Raw genomic sequence first — 21,625 nt, forward strand, 5'->3', positions numbered from 1 at the left:
GAGGTTCAGAACAGAGCCTTTGCTGTGGAAGTTATCTTATAAGCAGCAAGTATTGTTTGATTTGATTTGGTTTTAAGGAAAAGGGAACATGGAAACCTCACAAGGGTTGTAATTAACAAAAGATCACAGCAATCAAAATAGCAAATGACAGAATAAATGAATTTAATAAGTAGGAATCTTATTTTACCAGCTTATAAGGTAATGCAAAATTTCTCAGATTTTTAAATTTAATATATTATATCACTTATTATAATTTATAAAGCATAAAGCATTTCACGTTACATTTCTGGGTTCCTTTTCTCCCTTAGCTATCTTAGTTGTAAGTCTTCAGAATGAGAGATAACCTAAGAGATCGCTTGATTTGGAAAAAAAAAACAACCCAAAAACAAAAAACAAAAAGTCACTTCATTTTAGGGTTAGGAAGCAAAAATTGAAAAGGTCTAAGTAACTCACCCTCACTATTTATTAGCAGGGCTAGGGATAGAATGCAGACATCTCAGTTCCATGTCCAGGTTTTATTTTTGTTCTTCCTTATCTTACCTTGTAATGTCATTGCTAGTTTTCTTTTCTGTGTACTTTCCATAATTTCCTCCAACTCCCTTTTGCCTGAGATAAATATGGGAACTTTTATTTAGTTGGATGACCTTCCTTTTTAGAATCCTATGCTAACAAATTGTAAATGCAACATTCTTGACATTTTACCATCAATTTCAACTAATTTTTAGTATCATTTAATCAATAGATCAAGAGTCTTTGCATAATATTATAGACATCACTGTTGCAACTAACAATATTCACAAGTCCTTATTACCAATCTACTTATTTCAGCAAGCTTTATAAATGGCACATTTGTTTGTGCTATAGATCAAATAAATCAAACTCTACTGATAAAATAGATTTTACATAAAGCATAAAACATTTCCTTGAATGTCAAAAGAAAATGATTTACTCTCCACTCATTTTAGAAATGAAAAATAACACCTAATGCAGGTGATGTATGAAGGCACCGTGCCACTTAATTAAATGAAATTTCTTTCAAATAAAACAATTTCACAAAGAACCAACAGATACATATTTTCTACTGGGGTTTATGGAACCATCTGGTCTTGCAATTTCCAGCTGCATAGTTTGTATTAAGTTCTGTCTTTAAAGCATCAAGTAATTTTAAATACAGTATATTTTATATACAAATGTAAATATATTTATGTTTACTCTTGACTTTAGTTCAAATAAATAGTGCTTATGCTTGTAAACTAATGAAAGTTTAATTTCTTCCATAAGAGACTGATTTTATTACCATAATATTTCATGATGTTATGGCTGTTTCATGCTTAACTTATAAAACGCCTTCAAAGTATTACTAAAGAAGTAAGATTTCAGAAACTCCTATAAAGCTTTAATGAACCAATTAATTTGCAACAGTGTTCTCAGGTTTGTCTTTGAACATTGTTGCTATTTTTAATAGAACTCCATAGGACATCTCCCACTCTCCTTGGTTCTGCAAGTGCATAATATCTTACATGAATAGCTTGTTGAAATCAAGGTGGAAACAAACGTCATAAGCAGGATAAAGGGCACTAAATAGCCCTGAAATGACATAAAATATGATGTGTTTAAATGGCAATACAGTTAATGAATCAAACTCTACTGAAATATTGACTTTACATATAGCATAAAACATTAGCTATTAAATGACATCTCATAAGTTCTGAGGATATTGAGTTATCTTCCAAATACAGCATTCTGTTTTTATTTACAATCTATGACATCCCAGTAGGAAAATATCTTCCCATAACAGAGGTAAGCTGTTTGGGGTGCCTAGGTGGCTTAATCAGTAAAGTGTGATTTCTGCTCAGGTCATGATTTCAGGGTTGTGAGATGGAGCCTGTGTCCAGCTCCACGCTGGGCCTGGAGTCTGCATGAGATTCTCCCCCTCTGACCTTCCTTAGCCCCCTGCCACTCATGCTCTTTCTCTTTCTCTCTCTAAAATAAATAAATAAATAAATAAATAAATAAATAAATAAATAAATAAATTTAAAATTTTTTTTTAAAAAGCACAGTTTCATTAAGTTGTTTAAGTTAGGAAAAGGTCTTTTATTTTTATTTTTTTAAAGATTTTGTTTATTTATTCGACAGAGATAGAGACAGCCAGCGAGAGAGGGAACACAAGCTGGGGGAGTGGGAGAGGAAGAAGCAGGCTCATAGCAGAGGAGCCTGATGTGGGGCTCAATCCCATAATGCCGGGATCACGCCCTGAGCCGAAGGCAGACGCTTAACCGCTGTGCCACCCAGGCGCCCCATGGAAAAGGTCTTTTAATACCAAAAATTGATTTTTTCATTAGCCAAGTTCCTTTTAGTATTACTATAATATTTAAAAATTCTCATTATATTCAGAATTATTAATGTTTAAGTATTAACATTGATAATTAGTGAAATTTCTTTTTGAATATGCTCCCATGAAATATAAGTTACTTAGCAGTAAAGACAGGATGTATGCCTTGCAAATCACTAGGGGGATAAAATCAACAATGTAGAAACTAACCAATGAGGTATAAGCAAAAATTAAAGCTAGTGACTCAGATGTAGTTGAAGTTTCAGTGTATTAAGAGAATCATTAAAGGTAGAAAATTCTTAGATGTATCCAAAAACAGTTTCAACTCTACAAAATTACAAGAGATACACATAAGCAAGATATTTAGAATGATCGAATATAAAACAATAGGTAAAAGTAAGTCAGGCACACAAAGAGACAGAGACATGAGTGGCAAAAACAATATTTTAAAAAGTTGAATTTAAGAAACAAAAACCATAATGGATATAAAGTCTACTTTCATTTCACAATCTATGTGTGTCATAGTTGGAAACTCTCATGTGTGAAATAACTTAGCATCTTTTTAGCTCCCTTCAATGGAAGTATATTTGAATATTATTAATGAGATCACTTTATAAGAGATGTATCCAATTTTGTACCTTATAAACTAAAATTAACTTTATTTTCAAATATCCATGGAAAATTCTGAAAAGCTGATTATATTATATCACAGGAAAAACTGAAATTCTTACAAGGAAGATTGACATGCAGTATTCTCAATTCAACTAGTCTAAAAATAATGATTAGATTTAAAATAAAATTGTTACTTAGACATTTTTTTGAAAGACTTTATTTATTTGAGAAAGAGAGCATGAGCAGGGGGAGGAGCAAAGGGAGAGGGAGAGGGAGAAGCAGTCTCCCTGCTGAGCAGGGAGTCAGAGGTGGTACTCAATCCCAGGACCCTGGGATCATAACCTGAGCCCAAGGCAGCCACTTAACCTACTGATCCACCCAGGCACCCCTGCTTAGACATTTTTAAATCATTTGAACAAATATTTTGTTAACTAGATAGTGAAAATTAAGTAGAATATTTTATTAAATATTAATATAGTATAGTATTTTAATATACATTTAATTTCATATCATATTTTAATAGTAAATAAATATTTGAGGTAATATTTTTAATAATTAACATTTTAGTTTGCTAGGGCTGCCATGACAAAATATTCCAGGCTGCATTGCTTGGACAACAGACATTTATTGTCCCACCATTCTGGAGGACAGAAGGATTGTAGGTATTGTGGGGTCGGTTCCCCTTGAGGGCTATGAAGGAGAATCCGTTCCCTGCCTCTCCCCGAGCTTCTGGTAATTGCTGGCATCATTGGCTTTCCTTGGCTTCTCCTGTATTACCCGTTTCTACCTTCATTTTCACATGGTTTTCTAGCTGTGTGTGTATCTGTGTCCAAACTTCCCCTATTTTAAAGGACATCAGTCACATTGGATTAGGGCCCACCCTACCCTAGTGTGAACTGTTCTTAACGAATTACAACTGTAATGACCCTTTTTCCAAATAAGGTTACATTCTGAGGGACTAGGGGTTAGGACTTCAACATGTGAAGTAAGGGGGAGCACAATTCAATCCATACGAATGCATTTGTGTTGTTTCAAGCTACTGTGTTTGTGGTAACTTGTTACACTGCAATAGATAATGCAGTTGTAAAGTAGAAGAAAATGGAATGCTGGCAAGAGTATGAAGAAATCTGAGTGGTTTCCTGCTGTCACCTTGCCCTTCAAAACAACTGTAGGGACAGTTCAGTATTGCTCACTAATTCAGATGAAGCACCATCTAAAGATAGGGAATGTTGATATACTTGTTTTCTCAGTAAGAACTAGGAATTAGGAATTATATTTGATTGTTATATAAGTACAACATAAAACCACAGCATTGAATAAAGTTGTTCTCAGTCTCCCCAAAATTGTCATTTTTATGTTTCATAAATCGTTGTTTGTACTTTTTTCCTTTTTCTCTTCTTGCCAGCAAATGAGAAGTGCTATAATGTTAAGAAACAAGTGTTGACAATAACTTAAAAACAAAGTGTTATATATTTTTGTCCATTTTTAAGCGTATCATCATTGATCTACTTTTAGTATGTGGAATGCAGCACCAGGACACCGATATGCCATAGTTGCAGAGTTTTAATCAAGTCGTGGAAACATGCATGATTGCCTGAGCTACTGTAGGTTCAACTCCCCGACTCGCACTTGTTTACTCATCGAGGAATGTCAGTCCACTCCAGCAAATCAGAATGTCGAGGCCTATGCCTAAAGCAGCTTGTTGTCTTCAGAATCTTCTAATTTAGTTAAATTAATCATTAATGTCCAGGACTCCGTGTCCTGACATATCTCCTTACCATGTGTCAATCTCTGGGCCAGACCAGATGGGGTCTGAGTTTGGATATGACTCATAGGGACATGATTGCAATCTACATACCTATTGAAATAAACTTTCCTTTTTTCAGTACTCACTGCCAAGCAGACTGACATCACGTTTCTACTAGTTTAATTTGACGAAACCTTTAAATAGCAAATTGTTGCTTTTATGCAAGTTCTGCAAATTGTTCTGTGCTATTTTTCACTATAAAGAAATGTAAATGTAAAAAAATCCTGAAGTGTTTATACCAATTATTTTCAGAGAAATTGTTTTTTAAACTCATTTGTAATTGCCTTGAAAAACTGTCTACAAACACATTACCTTAAGTTTTAATTCATTCAACAACATTTTTTGAATGTTAGTTCTATGCTTATGAACAAAAACATTTATAACTTTGACATTATACAAAAGTTGCTTATGAACTAAATAAGTCAGTCGTCTTATTCTTTAAAGTTTCTTCCAAAAATAAGAGCCATGTTTGAGCTTAATCTGTGTGTATGACATTCTTCCAGAGTGCTTTACTTCCCTTAACTCATTTAATCCTCTCACCAACTCCATGAGATTAATTGTGTTATCATCCTCATGTACAGATGAGAGAATGGAGTCAACAAATTTAAACAGCTTATTCAAAGTAATATATTTCAAATGTGGAAGACACGGTATAAACCTAGATAGTTTGAGTCTTGCAATCAGACTCTTAAACACAGAAAATAACTAAGAACTGGATATTTTAAAATAAAGATTTGGCCTCTGATTTCATTCATTCGTTAGAATATTTATTCAGTGTGGATCATGTGCAGTTGCTGTACTATGTGGTGAGGATAAACTGGTAGGTAGGATGGAGCCCTCCTCTCTGCTCTCTCCTTAGCTGATGAAGAGTAGTAGACAGATGTACAGAGTGCTACGAGAATGTAATGAATTACCATCAGACCTGGTCCTAGCAGTTTAAGGAAGGCTTCTTAGAGATGGTGACGTGACACCTGTGGTGTTTGTTACTCAGGTGAGAGAGACCAAATAAAGTTGGAGCTGGATGATTAACCATGAATGGTGCATTAGAGAGAAATGAGGCTGGAGACAAGAATGTGTCCACAGGGAAGGATTTTGTTTGACGCAGTGAAGATCTAGTGCTTCATTTATAGTATAAACACCGAGGAATGGGTTGGGGGGTCAACCAAGGCTGCACTGAATGGGAAGTTACATGTACTCATGCATACACATATTGCATTATGCTTCTTGACAATTGGCCATATTGCTTTATCTTCATCCACACCTCCTAATGGTGTCTTGAAATAGTATCTGCTGTATTTATTTCATGCCTCCCCCAAGTCACACGTAGACCAGAAATTTAACAATATTTTGAGCCAATATGAATTCAAGTGATCTCCTTTTATCTTCCACTCTAGATCTATTCAATCATCCATCCACCCATCCATCCATCCATCCATCCACTCATCCATTCAGTCATCCATTCATTAAGTTAACAAATAATGGTACCATTATCCTGAAGTTGCACAAACCACATATTCAGGAGTTTTAATATTGTTATTTCTATTTTTCTCATTCCTTGATGTAGTGTAGCAGTTAAGAGGTTGGACTTTTTGAGACACAATGTCTGAATTAAAATCCCGGCTCTTCCATAAAAAGCTGTAGTACCTTGGAGAAGGTAATATAACCTCTCTTAATTTCCTGAAGTTAACACTAGGGATAATAATATCCACCACACATTATTATAAAGTTTCTAATTAATAATTGGTGTTAGGCCTAAGAACAGAGTTTGAACAAGTGTATATACATATTTATATAAGATATATATGCATAGGTATAAAATCAAAGCAACCACCAAATTAACATACTGTTTCAATTCAGGTGTTGTTTACATAAGAGCCAAACATTCAGCAATCAAGGATGCTTTGCCTCTTCAGCAGTAACTAGAGATAAATACCAAAATGAAATAAAAAAAAAGATGTCAGGAATAAAATAGCTGTCACATTAAAAGGGCTGCCTGGTCATTGCCACCCTGGTGGATTGCTCACCCCACTATCAGCGCTCATTCTCTGGTGGAACAAGGGTACGGGGGAGTGCTTCTCTGTGTTTCTCCTCCCATATATGCATCACTATATACCTGTTACATTACAAACACAACTAATTCTTTGCTTTGGGGATTTATGTATATAATCTTGCATATTCTATTCGTGCTTTAAAATAAATTCTGAAGTTCTATCTTCCTAAAAAAATAAATGAAAGACAATAGATAATGTTAGTTCAATTGCAGCCCCCTTTCTCTCTACTTTTTCCTTTTTATATGAGAATTAAAAGAGGAGATATTTGGCTTAACTGAAAATGCTGTGTTTTTCCACGTGCAAACTCTTCAAAACCACCAAGAACCATGCCTTACTCATTTTTATTTTCACTACAGTGCTCAGTCTAATACCTTAGTTTAGTAAGTTACACATAAATATTTATTGACAAAATTATATGCTGTTCAGAAATAGAAAAGCTAAGTTTTATTACATGAGTGAAACCTATATGCTTTAGCTGTGTTCTTTTTGTTTTCATTTCTAGTTCTTTTTTTCTCACCCAGGTCTGCAAATATTTATGGATTATTGTTATTGATAAGGTGCTAGGTTGAAGTAATGGTGTAAAAGTAGGCATGTATAGATCTGTTAGTATACTGCATAGCTTTATTTACAATGTCTCGATACTATAGTTTCAAAAGTAATACACGAAACATTTCAGCAGCACACATTTCCCACCAGTTCACTGGCAGAGCTTGCCCATTGAGGTAGTTTGTCATTGCCACAGTTCTACCTCCCTTCTTGAGCACTTCTCTGTCCTTGGGAATTCTGCACTTCCATGTTCCTCCTTGATTGTCCAAAGTCTCCCACCTGTCCCAGGGCTCAGCCCACTGAAGTGATTCAGACTTTGGAATAACCCATTTCTCTGTGCTTATTTACACTTACTGTTTTAAAATTGTATAAACTATGACTGTTTCTTATTGAAAACTGGGGCAAAACAAAGGATAGAGGTAGAACAAGAAGAAATAACCACCATAACAATGTTCTAGACACGTCACTGTTACCATTTTGACATGTTGTCATTTCAGTCTATTTTCTATATGTTTTAATATTGGTAAGATCATACTGTATAACAAAGTTTTACTTTTCTTTTGAAATTAAAATTTACTTTTAATTTTATAGCATTTGCAGTTTATTTTGTTATTTAAAGAATCAACTTAAATTTTATCTATAGCTTTGCTTAACAATTTATCATGGGGCATATTCCTCTTGATTTTAATTTACATATGCTAAGGTGAAGATGTATGTTGTCTTTACTTCCCCTTCCCTAAGAAATAACTTGTACATTGCCCAATACAAAAAAGCTATAGGGTGATCCCTTGTTTCCCTCCAATTTATGCTGTCCAGTGTGATCTTTTAGATTCAAGTGCATAGTGAAATGCTCTGTGATGGTTATCATGTTCCACTTCAATCTATTTTTTTCCTTCAGTATTAAAAATTCCTTTTTTTTTTGAGCTTTATATATAGCAGTTTTACTGTCTGGAAAGATGGGTTCCTACATCATTGCTTTTCCTCTTCTCAATATATGTAGTTTCCAATCCAACTGCTTTCAGATGAAATTTAAAGAGCGTTTGTTGTTGTTATTGTTTCACATTTATATAAAAATTCTCATACCATTCTCATGTGTTTTTATTGTGATGAAAAACACATACCATAAAATTTACTATGTTAACCGTTTTAAGTGTACAGTACAGTAGTGTTAACTATATGCACAGTGTTGTGCAGTAGAGGTCATTAAAAAAAAACTAGTCTTGAGTTGGTAGCAGGTGTTGATTAAGTCACTTGAGGAACTCAGAATTTCAAGCATTCTGTCTACCACGTTTTCATTCCTTTCCCCATTGTTAAGTCGTTTAAGTGAACAAAATGTACCTGTGATCAGTGTCCTTGCTCAGAATCAGCTTGCTCTCCCCGTGGAGCCTCTACATATTTTGCAAACTGCCTTGGTATCTCATTTGCTTTGGTAAAAACAGAGATGGAGCCACATGCAAAACCAGAAACCTATAATTGAACTGACTGAAAGATATCCATTCCCCTCCCCAATTAAAGAGATGCTCAAGACAGGAAGGTGATGCCAATCTCACACATTGCTCATGTGGATACTTTTTCCCCACAGACTGTAGGAGTAGAGGACAGTTCAGAGCATTCACACAAGAATCTCGAAAGAAACGCTCTGCTCAGTACAGCTATCCTGATGAGAAAGATAAGGACTTAAGTGATCTAATTAGTAGGTATGTACAGAAATATCTAATTTCTTTGAGCTGTTTACCATAAATTTACTTCAAATATACAATTTGAGGGGTTTTATAGAAACCATAGTTAACTCATTTGCATGTAGGATAAATTACACGACGATGAACAAATAAATACATTTTGTAATAAATATGGGTTCCTTTTCACTCTGGAATATCATAGCCAGAGCATGCTCAGCAATAAATATTTCTCAATAAAGTACAGGAAATTGCACATCATAAATGTTATTTATGATTCCTTAAATCACATTATGGATATTGCTGTTTTTTAAATTCTTTTCGAAAATAGGAAACTCAGCATATTGTTTGTAAGAAAAGTAATAATATGTATCAAGTTAAGTTGATTTTAATTTATGTATAGTGTATGGCAAGGAAGGTTTAATTTGTGACCAAGATGGGATATTTTTGAACCCTTAGGAAATTGAGAAATGTCAATCTTATTCCTTTGAAATCCTTTGAAATTCCTTAGGACTTCTCCTGTGACACTTATATACAAGCTTCATATATAGTTACTTCTTTACAAAGTTTCTCCTCACAATTGTCTTGTAAGCTTCTGAAAACAGAAACAATGACTTGAGCATGGGTATATGCAATAGCTCCTTTTCACTGAGTAAATATTCAGTAGATGCTTGTAAAATTAAATTACCAAAAACAAGCATAAAAACATTGTAATTCACAACCCTACGGGAGAGATACTATTGAAGACACTTTGTTACCACAAACTAGTAACTTTGTCTTTTGTAGCAATCTCCTAAGTATTATAATTCAGTCAAATTCAAAATACATTTTTGGGGTTCCTGCCATCAGTCACAAGTGGGAATCTGGGACGTATGTAGACATGAACAAGACATGGTCTCTGTCTTGTAAGATTTATAGTCTAGGAGAGAAGGTGAGTCATCTGATAAGGGAGATGGGTGAAGGCTTCAGATTCTGGTACAGGTACACACTGTTTCTACTACTTCATAACCACAGTTATACAAAACTTCAGAGTCTCAGTTTCCTCAGCTATAAAATGGGCATAATAATACCAACTTTGTGGGATTATTATGTTGGGAATATATATATACATATATACATATATACATATACATATATATATATATATACATATATATATATATGTATATGTATATGTAAAGCACTTAATGGTAATGCGGGATGCAGCATTATAGGTGTTCTATAAAAGACAGGATAGCAGATGCTGTTATAGTGCTCGCTATATGCCAAACATTCTTTAAATGCTACGCAAATATTAACTCTTTGAACAGAAGATTTATATCATACTGATATGAAATCCAATTAGGATGCTGTGTAATTCAGAACAAGGTATGGATAATTCCACCAGGCTTTTAGCCAAAGTAGAGGTAAGATCTTGAGAAAGAGACTAAGATTTTGATGAAGGTTTAGGGCTTCCCCGCCTGAAAGAACAGTGAGCAAAGTCATGGAGGCAAAGAAAAGTTAGGTGTGTTTGGAGAGTGGTAAGGCTTGCCACGTCTAAGCGACCTGGTGTGTTCAATACTTAGGGATGAAGAGCATTCTGGAAGAATGTTCTATAAAAGGGGATTAAGGCAGAGAGAGAAAGGTCTTGAATTCCAGGCTAAGGAAACTAAATCTGTTCCATGTGTTCCTGGAGCTCCTCCCTCCAAGGTCGACTGCTGACCAGGAACGGTAGCCCCACTCAGAACCATTTTAAATAATTCAAGTGGCAGAAAACAGTCAGATGCCCTTATTTAATTTAGCATTTCATTTGGTTTATAATCCATTCTACTACGTGAAATGTTTCACCAGAAGAAAATCAAAAATAGATATTGGGCGACACATTTGCAGGCAGTTTTTCTTTTTCTTATAAGATGTTGATGGAGATCTGGCTCTTCCAGTCACACCCGCAAGTATGAGGCACGGACAAAGCACCCACTACCTGCCTTCTACCCTGCCCTACAGCCTCATCCTGGTCCTTCCAAAAACATTCATTTCACTTGTTTTGAGGTAATAATTAACATATAATATTATCTGAACTCTTTAAGATTATGGTGACCCGTTGGGCGGTCTGCTTACCTGTAGCCTTAGTCACTCAGCTACAGATTGGTTGATCTCAAATTTAGTCTCCTGCCAATCTTAACAAATTTTACTCAAACATGAGCCTTGCAATTGGGAGTTCTGTTTGTTTTTGATATGATAATAAAAAGATAATAACAGCTTTGTTTTGTCTTCTAACTATACACACTTCAGTAATCCTTTGTAGATAGTTCTATTGTGCTCAAGACTTGTTTAGACTAAAGAGGACCAAATCCGCCCACTCAGTGTGCACAGATCACTCAGGCTATGGCTTCACTTTTACTTTTCTCTGCACGTTCATCTTTCTTGCCTTTACCCCTCTCAGTCACAAATTGAGCCTTTTTTTCAATACACTATTCATGAGTTAACATCAGTTTAACTTGATAAATATTATTTCTTCTTACAAACTCTATGCTGAGTTTCATGTTTTTAATAAGAATTTAAAATATAGCAACATCCATACTGTGCATCTTTTCCTTCCATCCTCCCCCTCCTTCCCCCACCACCTGCCAATAACCTCCCTAGCTGGTATCTTTGTCTCTCTTCTCTCTTCCACACTGTCTAAAACACAAATATGATCAGGCCTAAAATGTCTGCGTAGTGGTTAAGAAAGAACTTTCAAATTTTGTTTTTAAAAATCCTGATTTGCATCCAGCTGTGCAATTCGATAGCTGTATCATATGGACATATTAATAAGTTTCTAAGTTACAGTATTCTCTTCTGAGAGTTACAGTATTCTCTTCTCTGCTTCAAGTGTCTCTTGGCACTGCTGGGTGCATTGAGTGAGGTGATGTAGCCTCTATGGGAGAGCAATCAGAACTGCATGGTCCCTGAAATGGATGCAGAACTATGGTCCGCTTTATTTAGCTTCCCAGACTTACCCATCCCCCACCCCCAACCCAGGTAGAAGTCATTACCCTCTTCCTTGTCTTCCTCATACAAATGTTGTATTTCCTGCCTGTTCATCAATCAGTCTTTTCTGAGAGAATGTTAGCAGCCTACTTACTGGAAAGCACCCGCACATGTGTCTTAGTGTAAGGCCTGTTACATAACCCACAGCCAACATATACTTGTTCCGGTGTGAACACCATCTGATTGTATAATCTGGTTTTGCCATTATCAGCCACTCCCTATGTTCCTACATTCAGTACTTTAAATCTTGGTTATACCTTTTTACAATCATCCATACTTCCTTGTGGTTAAACCCCCTTTGATTCAACACTGATGATTTATAGGAGAGAGCACCACGAAAACAAAAGTGTCAAATAATCTTAATTAAGACGATTCATTGTTACTATTATCATTCATATCAACATTTGTACATTTGAATCGATTTGAACACAGCACCATAGTAAAAACTGGTGTGTGGCCACTAGTGATTCATGGTGATTCTAATTCACAGTGCCTTACGGAACATAAAGTGAATCTAGTGACTGAGTAACTGGCACTGGTAACTTCCGTTCTTTTTCAATGCTACCTTTTCTTAAATTCTCTGATGTAAGCTCTACACATGTCCTTGGCTTAGAAATTGTTTACAAGCTCATAGGATGTACTGTACCTGGCAAGCCATTTTCTTACTGAACAATAGAAGACATATATCAAGCAGAACAAAGCAGAACAATTTTGAAAGTTACAATGGCTTCTTCACAAGGAAGAACTTTTTTAACAAAATTTGGGAAAAAAAGAAAACTTGAGACATGAATAGCATGTCAACTAAATCAGATCTTTATAAAAATATTTTTAACAATATATTGTAATCATAGATGGATGGAACTTTCATTTCAATTTTCCAAATTCATTATTTACCCTCTGTCTTTTGAGAACTTCAGTTAAGCTCTAGCAATCATATTTTAAATTCAGCCCAAGACTTTTTATTTCCTTTTATTATCGACAATACTGAGCTATTTTGCATCTGGTTTAAGATTAGATTTTTGTCAGACTAGTATTCTTATCTTAATTTAGTTCTTGTCATGAATTTATAATAGAACAAGGAACTTTCCCACCTGGGTGCTATATAATATATAATATTTAATTTGTCACTGCTCTTTCACTGTGAAGTGAAATGAACAATTTTTAGCAAAAGACATAATTTGAGATATAAATAATATGTCAAATAGATATGTAATACTACATGGCATTCCCTTTATTTCCTAAGAAATACCTTCTTATCATTTTGAGTAAACTATAGAGAGCAGACGTGACACTCTGGATTATCTTCATATATGTCATTTAATTTTAATTTCTAATTCCAGCCACATCTTTTTATTGGCCACACAGAGCAGCACTCACAATGCCCTGTACATTCCAATGCCTGAGGTATATTTGTTGATTTTTTTTTACCATGCAACTTCTATTTTTCAGCATCTTACTTGCTTCTTGTATAAACAGGCAACAAGATCACTTGTACATTGATGAAGACGGTAGAAACGTGACATCTCTGGCCAAAGCAAAGTTCACTCAAGATTTCAGCAATTTTGCAGTGGAAATTCAAAAAACCATCAAAGCTCTCAGAGAACAGGTTTGTTTTTTCCCCCAAGTAACATGACCTTATTGTAGAGATTGAAATAACTAGATTTAAAAAAATATGTCCAATGTAAATATACAGCACAATACCAGAATAATAATGGGGAGTTATTATATATGTGGAGAGTTTCTTTGTAATAGCTGAATTCAGGAAAAGAGCACTTGGGTAAAACCCACTTCCTTTCTACCAAACACCAATGTCTTCTATACACAGGGTTCCAGTGATGGGGGCTCTCTGCTCAGTGAGTTTCTGAGTTCCCCCCTCAGTGCTTTTCTGAATAGTTATCTTTGGTTGCTCTCTTCATCTCTGTGATTCTAGATTATTTGTAACAGGCCAACATATGCTTTTTTTTATAGTTTTTTTTTTTTTTTTAATGGAGTCCAAACAAGCCTCTTAGGGATTACTGCTTTGTCTGGCTTTCCTTTTCTGAAAAATCTGTTAAAAATGAAATTTCCACACTCTTTTGCACTTTTGCTTATTTTCTCAGTTGTTCTGGCTCATGGTTTATTTCATTTTTTCTAAAATTTGGGAAGGAGTCAATGAGAGATTTGGCTTGTATTAGAAATGGCAATTAGATGGTTTTATTCAGAAATGGAAGTCTGATCTCTTTCAAGGCATGGTGCCAGGCTGGCTCCTTCAACTTTAATGTCACTGTGAAGTGTACACTTTCCTTCTTACCAGCAGAAGCCTTGAGGCAGAAAGCACTGTGGGGGTGTGAGAAGAACCCAGTGTCTGCTGCCAGGAAGTTCTGCCTTTTCTAATTGTCTGACCTGGGCAATTTATTTAACCATTCAGAATAAGTGTCGTCCTCTGGACTTTCAGGAATATTATGAGGATCAAATGAGATATATGGCAGAGGCACTTTGTCAACAGTAACCCCCTTAACATATTACTGTTGCTTTTAAAAGTAAATATATTATCTTGCATACAAATGCAAGATTACCTGGTTGCTTTGGGTGCCACCCTTAAGGTTTGGCTGCAGCCATGGTTTGCATCAGTGTGCTACCCATCAGCACCCATCTTTGTGACCAGAATGCCCGCTTGTCCAATCAGTTGTCCAATCTGAGTCTGAACATGGATCTCAAAGATGTGAAGCATTGTTTCTAGAAGGTTATTCTTGAAGGTTAAGGTTATTCCATCTTGTAATGGTTGGGGTGACCTAGGACTCTGGGACCTCACCAAGTCTAGGTGAGTTCATGTGTCATAGAACAGGTAAGTAATACTGGTAAGAGAGAGTCCTCAGCACTGGACTGCATAAGGTGGGCCTGTCAATTTAAACATTAATCCACTTATCTATACAGCAAATTATTTTTTCATAAACTTATTTTGTGGATTTGCAGACACAGATAGAATTCATAAACAACATTTTAGTCCAATTTTATCTACATGTTGGTGGTGGTATTTCATCTTCAATATGTGCTATAGTGATTAGAACAATTCCAGATACCCCAAGACTGCAGTAGCTGGCCCTAGGTGTCCAATAACAGTCTGAAGTAATGCATATCTCTAAATGTATCAAGAAAAAGTGTTTTTCCCTGTTAACTTGCTCTATCTCTTCCATTACATTGAAAATTTCTTAATAGCTGGGGCTGTTTCACTGCTGGATCCTCAGTGCCTGACGCATAGTTACTTACTTAAAAATAACCAATGTTTCTTTTTGTTTAATTTTTTAATTCAAAAAGTTCTGTATCTACCAGGAATATAAAGGATATGTTGGGACTGGACAAAGATGGAAGGGGCAGTTAGAAGGTCCTGAGAGCTCTTAACAGAAGTTAGGTTTCCCTGAGCTGTGATTGGGGCACACAGATGGGAAGAGGGTGCAGTAGGGCACAGAGCTGTGTGCACATTGAATGACAGCCAACAAAATCTTGACAAAAATTGAATGAATAAATAAATATGACATAATACCAACAATGGGAAATATTGACTCAAGTCAGAAATCAACTCAGATCATATAAAGGAGATTGAAAAAAGAAAAAAAGAATTGAGAATGGAGCACAGAGATAAAGTGAGCTTATTTCATGGGTAGCTCTCAAGAGCATCTACAACTACATCTATGACCAGAGCCGGAAGCACTCAGAGGTGCACAGGATGATGAAGACAGAAATTCTAAGGACAAAGCATATTTTCAGATATAACAAGCCCCTAGGACATGTGAAATTAACATTTGTTGTTAATTTGTCATTTACTGTATACAGACCTGAGTTTTAATGGTCTGTGTTAATGTGAAATGTATCCTTTTAGCTAAAGAAGGACATTCCTAAATGTGCAGTATGTGCAGCTTTGTGGTTTTTCTGTTGCTTATCAACACGAATGCAATAAGTTTTATAAATAAATAAAAAACAAAATCTAAACCCTTTATTTTACGAAAAAATGAGCATCCAGATAAAGTCATATGTATTTCTCATGGTAAAATTAAAGACAATGAAGAAGTAGATTAAACAGGATATAGAAACTGTAGTCCATAGTGATACTCATCACATAGGAGATTATTGTTGTTCTTGAGATCATCCCTTGTCTATGACACAAGATTCCAACCTCAGTTTTTAGCCATGGGTTTCTACCCTTACTTTCTAACCCTAGGTGCATTATATCTATGGGACTGTGAGATAGTGCCAGTCTGGACATCTTCCATTATTGATTGCTTACCTTTATTCAGTGACTTTGGAATGTCTAGAAAAGATATTCACTAATGTTTGTCCTTTAACCATGATACAATCAAAGAAATGAAAGTGGTCTGCAAATTCCACAGTGTTATAGGTGTTTTGTAATCAGTGGATTATAGTAAATTATATTTGCCCTTTATATATGATTCTGATCACTGTAGAGATAACTAGAGCCATAACTACTCTCAGAACATTTAATTATTTTAATTTGTGATAGTGTCTAGTTACATGGCTGTAAAAGTTGTCTGTGTGTGTTGGGGGGGAGATGGTATGAACAATGAGATGATATATAAGAATTTATGCATTCAATTAAAATTAAACTCTTAATGAGGTTTTCAAATTGTTCGATGTCACAGTAAGTGCTTTGTAAAGAATAGTTGAAACTTTGGGACAAGTTCTCAGATCCTTGGTATTCTTTTGAATGACTATAGAGTAAAATAAGATATACATTCAGACTCAAACCATCGGATTTTTTAAAAGAAATCTAGGCCATCCAAATCAGCTCTTAAACCATTAATTTCAAGTTCTATTCAAGTTAAATAAGACACACAAGGTTGCATTTAATCTAATATTTAAAATTAATAAAATAAACATATACTCTATTTTTGTATAAATATCAAGATCGTAATAAAATTGAATTGTAGTCTTCATATGGTATATGTTTCTTCCACAACCCTTTGGTATAATGGATATATTTTCTCTTTCTCTAGGAGCCTATCATACAGATATTTATTACTTTATGGTTGAGTTTTATGGTGTTTACACCTCTGTCATTATAACATATTATTAGCCAGAGCTAGAATTTACTTAAATTGTTAGACACTAGGAATTTATCTTGCAAATATATCATTTGTTTATAGAAAATGAAATGTTCTTTACATCTTGATGCAATTTCTAGGCCCACAATGTAGCAAAAAAAATGGCGTGTACCTGTTTTGTATATGGACCTAAATTTTCACAGTTGTATAATCATGACAGGCTATTTGCTTTTCTATCATTTTTCAGTTATTGTGTCATATATGATCAGATCTTAGACCTTAAGATGCAACTCAAAAAAAGTGCCTAATTTTGAGTATCAATGAATAGTACAGTGGAGATACACAGAGATCACTAAATAATTTGCATGTACTTACTTCAGGTCATTTGGAATACTGCATCAAATTTATGAGATTTTAGAGGGAATTTTCTTTTTTGATATTTTATTGTTCCTTATTATGAAATAATTTGCAAGTTATTGAAAAAATTTTTGACAGAAAGATAAAACACTAAAATTAAATTTAAAATGTAAGCTTATTTTATTTCCCAAGGAGATATATAAGTCAGTTTTCAGTGAAAATAATAGAACCCCTCTAATAGTTCCAAGTAGGATGGACTTCAATATAAGAAGTCATAGGTCTTCACAACGTTGGAAGGATGAGAGGAATAGAGGTCATAGAAACAGGTGCTGGAAGCTATTTGGTTTACAGGAGCTCATCTGGAAGCCACAGTGAGTCTCAACAATTTTGCAGGGCCTGAAGCTCAGCCTATGCACCTGTTAACAATTGTGCTTGAGAATAATACTGCTTTCCTTTCCAATATTACATGAGTGCCTCTCATTGGTAGAATAACCCAGAACAATAATGGGAAGGAAGTTAGGGTGTAGTTGTCTAGGTTTCTCCTCTGAGATCTATGGAAAAGGGTGCATTTTTGATAATTTAATAATTTAATGATAATTTTGATAATTTAATGATAGATAATTTAATGATACATAATTTCAATAATTTTGATAATTTAGATAATTTAGTGATAAATAACCCATAGCCCATATTTAGGCAAGATCATGTATTTCACTGTAACTTGGTAATTGGTTGGATGGTTGGAAAGATGGAATGTGAAGCTAGAAAGATACCTTGTGGTCACAAAGACAAAATTCTTATTCTGAATTCAGATTAGTTAAAACAAACAAACAGATATGAAGAGAGATGCAGAGAGCAATATATCGTCCACTATAATTTATTAATCCAAAGTGGGTTATTTCATAAGTTCAAAGGGGACAATAGTAATAGTAATTAAGCTGGGGTGGGGCAGGAAGCATAAATTAGAAATGTTTCAGGAAATCCAGCTCCATCACTTTATTGTACAAGTATATAAGGATGAAAGAAAGGAATCAAAGAGGCTTCCTTTTAATTAAAGGACAGGTCATGTTATTACTAATATAACAACCACAGAAAGTGACACAATTAAAGTTAAAGGAAGTTTTGACATACATAAGGAACAGAAAGATGTCAAGTGTGGTTGGAGAATAGGTAATCAAGGATAAGAAAAATCACATGAGATGAGTTTGAGAGGCAGAAACTGTCTAAATAAGAAGGCCTATAAAGGATTCTCCTGAATTTAAAGTCTCTGAGGAACAGTAAAGATGCTTTGCATTTGAATTTAGATAATTTGATCTGGTTTCTGAGGGAGAAGTGATAAAGGAATACAAAAGTGACTACAGCCATCTGTTTTGTTCCAGAAGTGAGCAGATGTTGGCTTAGCTATGCTGATGATCTTAGACAGGGAGAAAAAAGACAAGCTTTGGAGAGGTAATTGTTAAGTAGAATGGTCAGGACTTGGTGGCTGAATGTGTTATAGCAACTCCATTTTGATGTGGAGAAACTCCTGCCCAAAGTAACGTTCTAATGTCAAAACCTATGGGAGTAATCGTTTGGTTTGGACAAAGGAAGATTTATTATTCACACAGCTGGGGAGATGCCAGGAATGTTTGTCCATAGAAGACCACGTGAGGACACAGTGAGAAGCAGGCCGTCTACGAGCCAAGGAAAAAGTCCTCAGAAGAATCCAACCCTGCCAGCACCTTGATCTTGAACTTCCAGCTTCTACAACTATAAGAAAATAATTTTTTGTTGTTAAGCCACCTGATCTGTGTTACATTATTATTGCAGCCCTAGCAAACCAGTACAGATTTTGTTACCAAGAAATGGGATGCTGCTATAACAAACACCAAAAAATATGAAAAAGTCTTCAGAACTGTAGAGACTGTAAGACATTTGAGTTGCCAGTTAGAGAAAGCCTAGATTCCATTGGAGAGATTTTTGGAATATGATGTTAAAAGTACTTCCAATGAGATCTCAGATGGAAATAAGGAGCATATTATTAGGCACTGAAGGAAAAATGATCCTTGTTATAAGTGGCAAAAAACTTGGGTGAATCATGTCTAATGTTTTGTAGAATACAGAACATGTGAGTGATGACCTTGGATATTTAGCTGGGGAGATTTCTAAGCAAAGTGTTGAAAGTATGTTCTGATTCCACCTTGTGCTTATGATAAAATGTAAGAGGAGAAAGAGAAATTGCAAAAGAAACATTAAGGAAAAAGCAACCAGATCTTGAAGATTTTAGAAAATTCTCAGCCTGTCCTAGGTATACATTTATAAGAAATGAAACCATAGGTCCACATGTGAGTTTATATATTAATAGTCATAGTAGTGTTATTCAAAATAGCCCAAAGTGGTGACAACTCAAATATTTATCAGTTGATAAAACAGAATTTGGTCCAATGCAATGGAATATTATTTAGCTGTAGAAAGGAATCAAGTATTGATTCGTGCTACAATATGGAGGAGACTTAAAAACATTATGCTAATTGAAACAGACCTGTCAGAAAATATCATATACCACGTGATACACAAACTATCCAAAGTAAACAAATCTGTGGAGATAGAAAGTAGACTAGTAGTTGTCTGAGCCTGGGGAAGGAAAGGGAAGTTCACTGCTAATGCATAAAAGGTTTCTTTTTAGGGTGATGCAGTAGTTCCAAAATTCGATTGTGATGATTATACAACTTTGTGAATATACTAAAAACATTTGAATGAGAGAGTTTTATAGATTCTTTAGGGTTTTCAACATAGACAATTCTGTCATCTGTGAATAAAGGCAATTTTGTATCTTACTTGTCCATCTTGTACCATTTATTTATTTTTTATTGTCTTATAGCTTTAGGTAGAACTAAAAGTTTGAATGAAACTGTTTGAGAAAGAAAAGTTCCCGTTCTTATGGGGAAAGCACCCTGCCTCTCATTTTTAAATATGTTAGCTATAAATGATTTTTGTAGATTTTTTTAATCAACTTGTGGAAATTCTTTGTTACTAGTTACTGAAAGTTTTTATTATGGGTGAATGTTGGAATTTGTCAGATCTTTTTTTGTTATTGATGTCATGAACATATGATTTTTTTTAGCCTGTTGATGTCATAGATTCCACTAATTGATTTTGAATGTTAAAGAAGCCTTGCATACCAGGAATAAATCACACTTGGTTATGGTATGTAATTGTTGTTATACATTGTTAGGTTAAATCTGCTACTATCTATATCTACATGCATGAGAGGTATTAGTGAGTAGTTTTCTTTTCTCAGAATGTCTTAATCCGGTTTTGGCTTAAGTGTTCTATTTGCTTCTATTTTCTGGAAGACGTTGTGGAGTGTTCTTTTACTTTTTCTTTAAGTGTAAAACACCAATGAATCCATCTGATCCTTGTCTTTTTTGGGGGGAAGGTCTTTAAATTACTGATTTAATTTTTTAATAGATACAAGGCTGTTCAGGGTATCTATTTCTTGTGTGAGTTTTGATAATTTCTGTCTTTAAAGGAATTGATCCATTCCTTCTAAGTCATGAAATCTGTGGGCCTAGAGTTGTTTATGATATGACTTTTTTGTTCTTTTAATGTTAAAATGGGATTAGTAGTGTTGATCCCTTTTTATTTACAATGCTGGCAATTTGTGTGTTTTCTATGTTTTCTTGGCTAGTTTCATTAGAAATATATGAATATTATTATTTTTAAATAATTAGCTTTTGTTTGTTTTCATTTTCTATTCTTTCTCAGTATTCAGTTTTATAGTTTTCTGTTATAAATTTCATGTCCTTTTCCCCACATATTTTGGGCTTTATTTTTCTCTTATTTCTCTAGAAACTAGAGTTTTTCTAGAAACTAGAATTAGTTCATTTGAAACTAGAAAAAATAAGAAACTAGGACAATTATAGCAGTAAAATTAAACCTAGAATATGATGAAGAAAGGACATCATACATTTAGAACAGACATCAATAAAATAGAAGATAGAAAAACAATAGGAAACCTCAATGAAAACAAAAGCTGATTTTTTAAAAAAATCGGTAAGATTCATAAATCCCTAGTGACACTAACAGGATAAAAAAAAAGAGAACACACAAATTACCAATACTGATTTCATATCTTTCTTCATTTGCAAATATATGGATTTAATTCCATGAATTTTTCTTTAAGCATTCTTCTGTACTCACCAAATTTTGATGTTATA

At 34.5% G+C, this 21,625-nt stretch overlaps 1 protein-coding gene across 2 annotated transcripts in view; it reads left to right on the forward strand.

The window, feature by feature from the left end:
* PXDNL (peroxidasin like) overlaps positions 1-21,625 on the forward strand; it is a 428,875-nt gene that overhangs the window by 396,208 nt on the left and 11,042 nt on the right. For both annotated transcript variants that reach the window (XM_045789101.2, XM_087864880.1), the window contains 2 exons: positions 8,931-9,045; positions 13,510-13,639. In XM_045789101.2, coding sequence (XP_045645057.2) covers positions 8,931-9,045; positions 13,510-13,639 — 245 coding nt within the window. The remainder of the gene's footprint in view (positions 1-8,930; positions 9,046-13,509; positions 13,640-21,625) is intronic.

This window comes from Ursus americanus, chromosome 9, assembly GCF_024610735.1.
Source record: "Ursus americanus isolate L20-20 chromosome 9, mUrsAme1.1.p, whole genome shotgun sequence".
Taxonomy (NCBI): Eukaryota; Metazoa; Chordata; class Mammalia; order Carnivora; family Ursidae; genus Ursus; species Ursus americanus.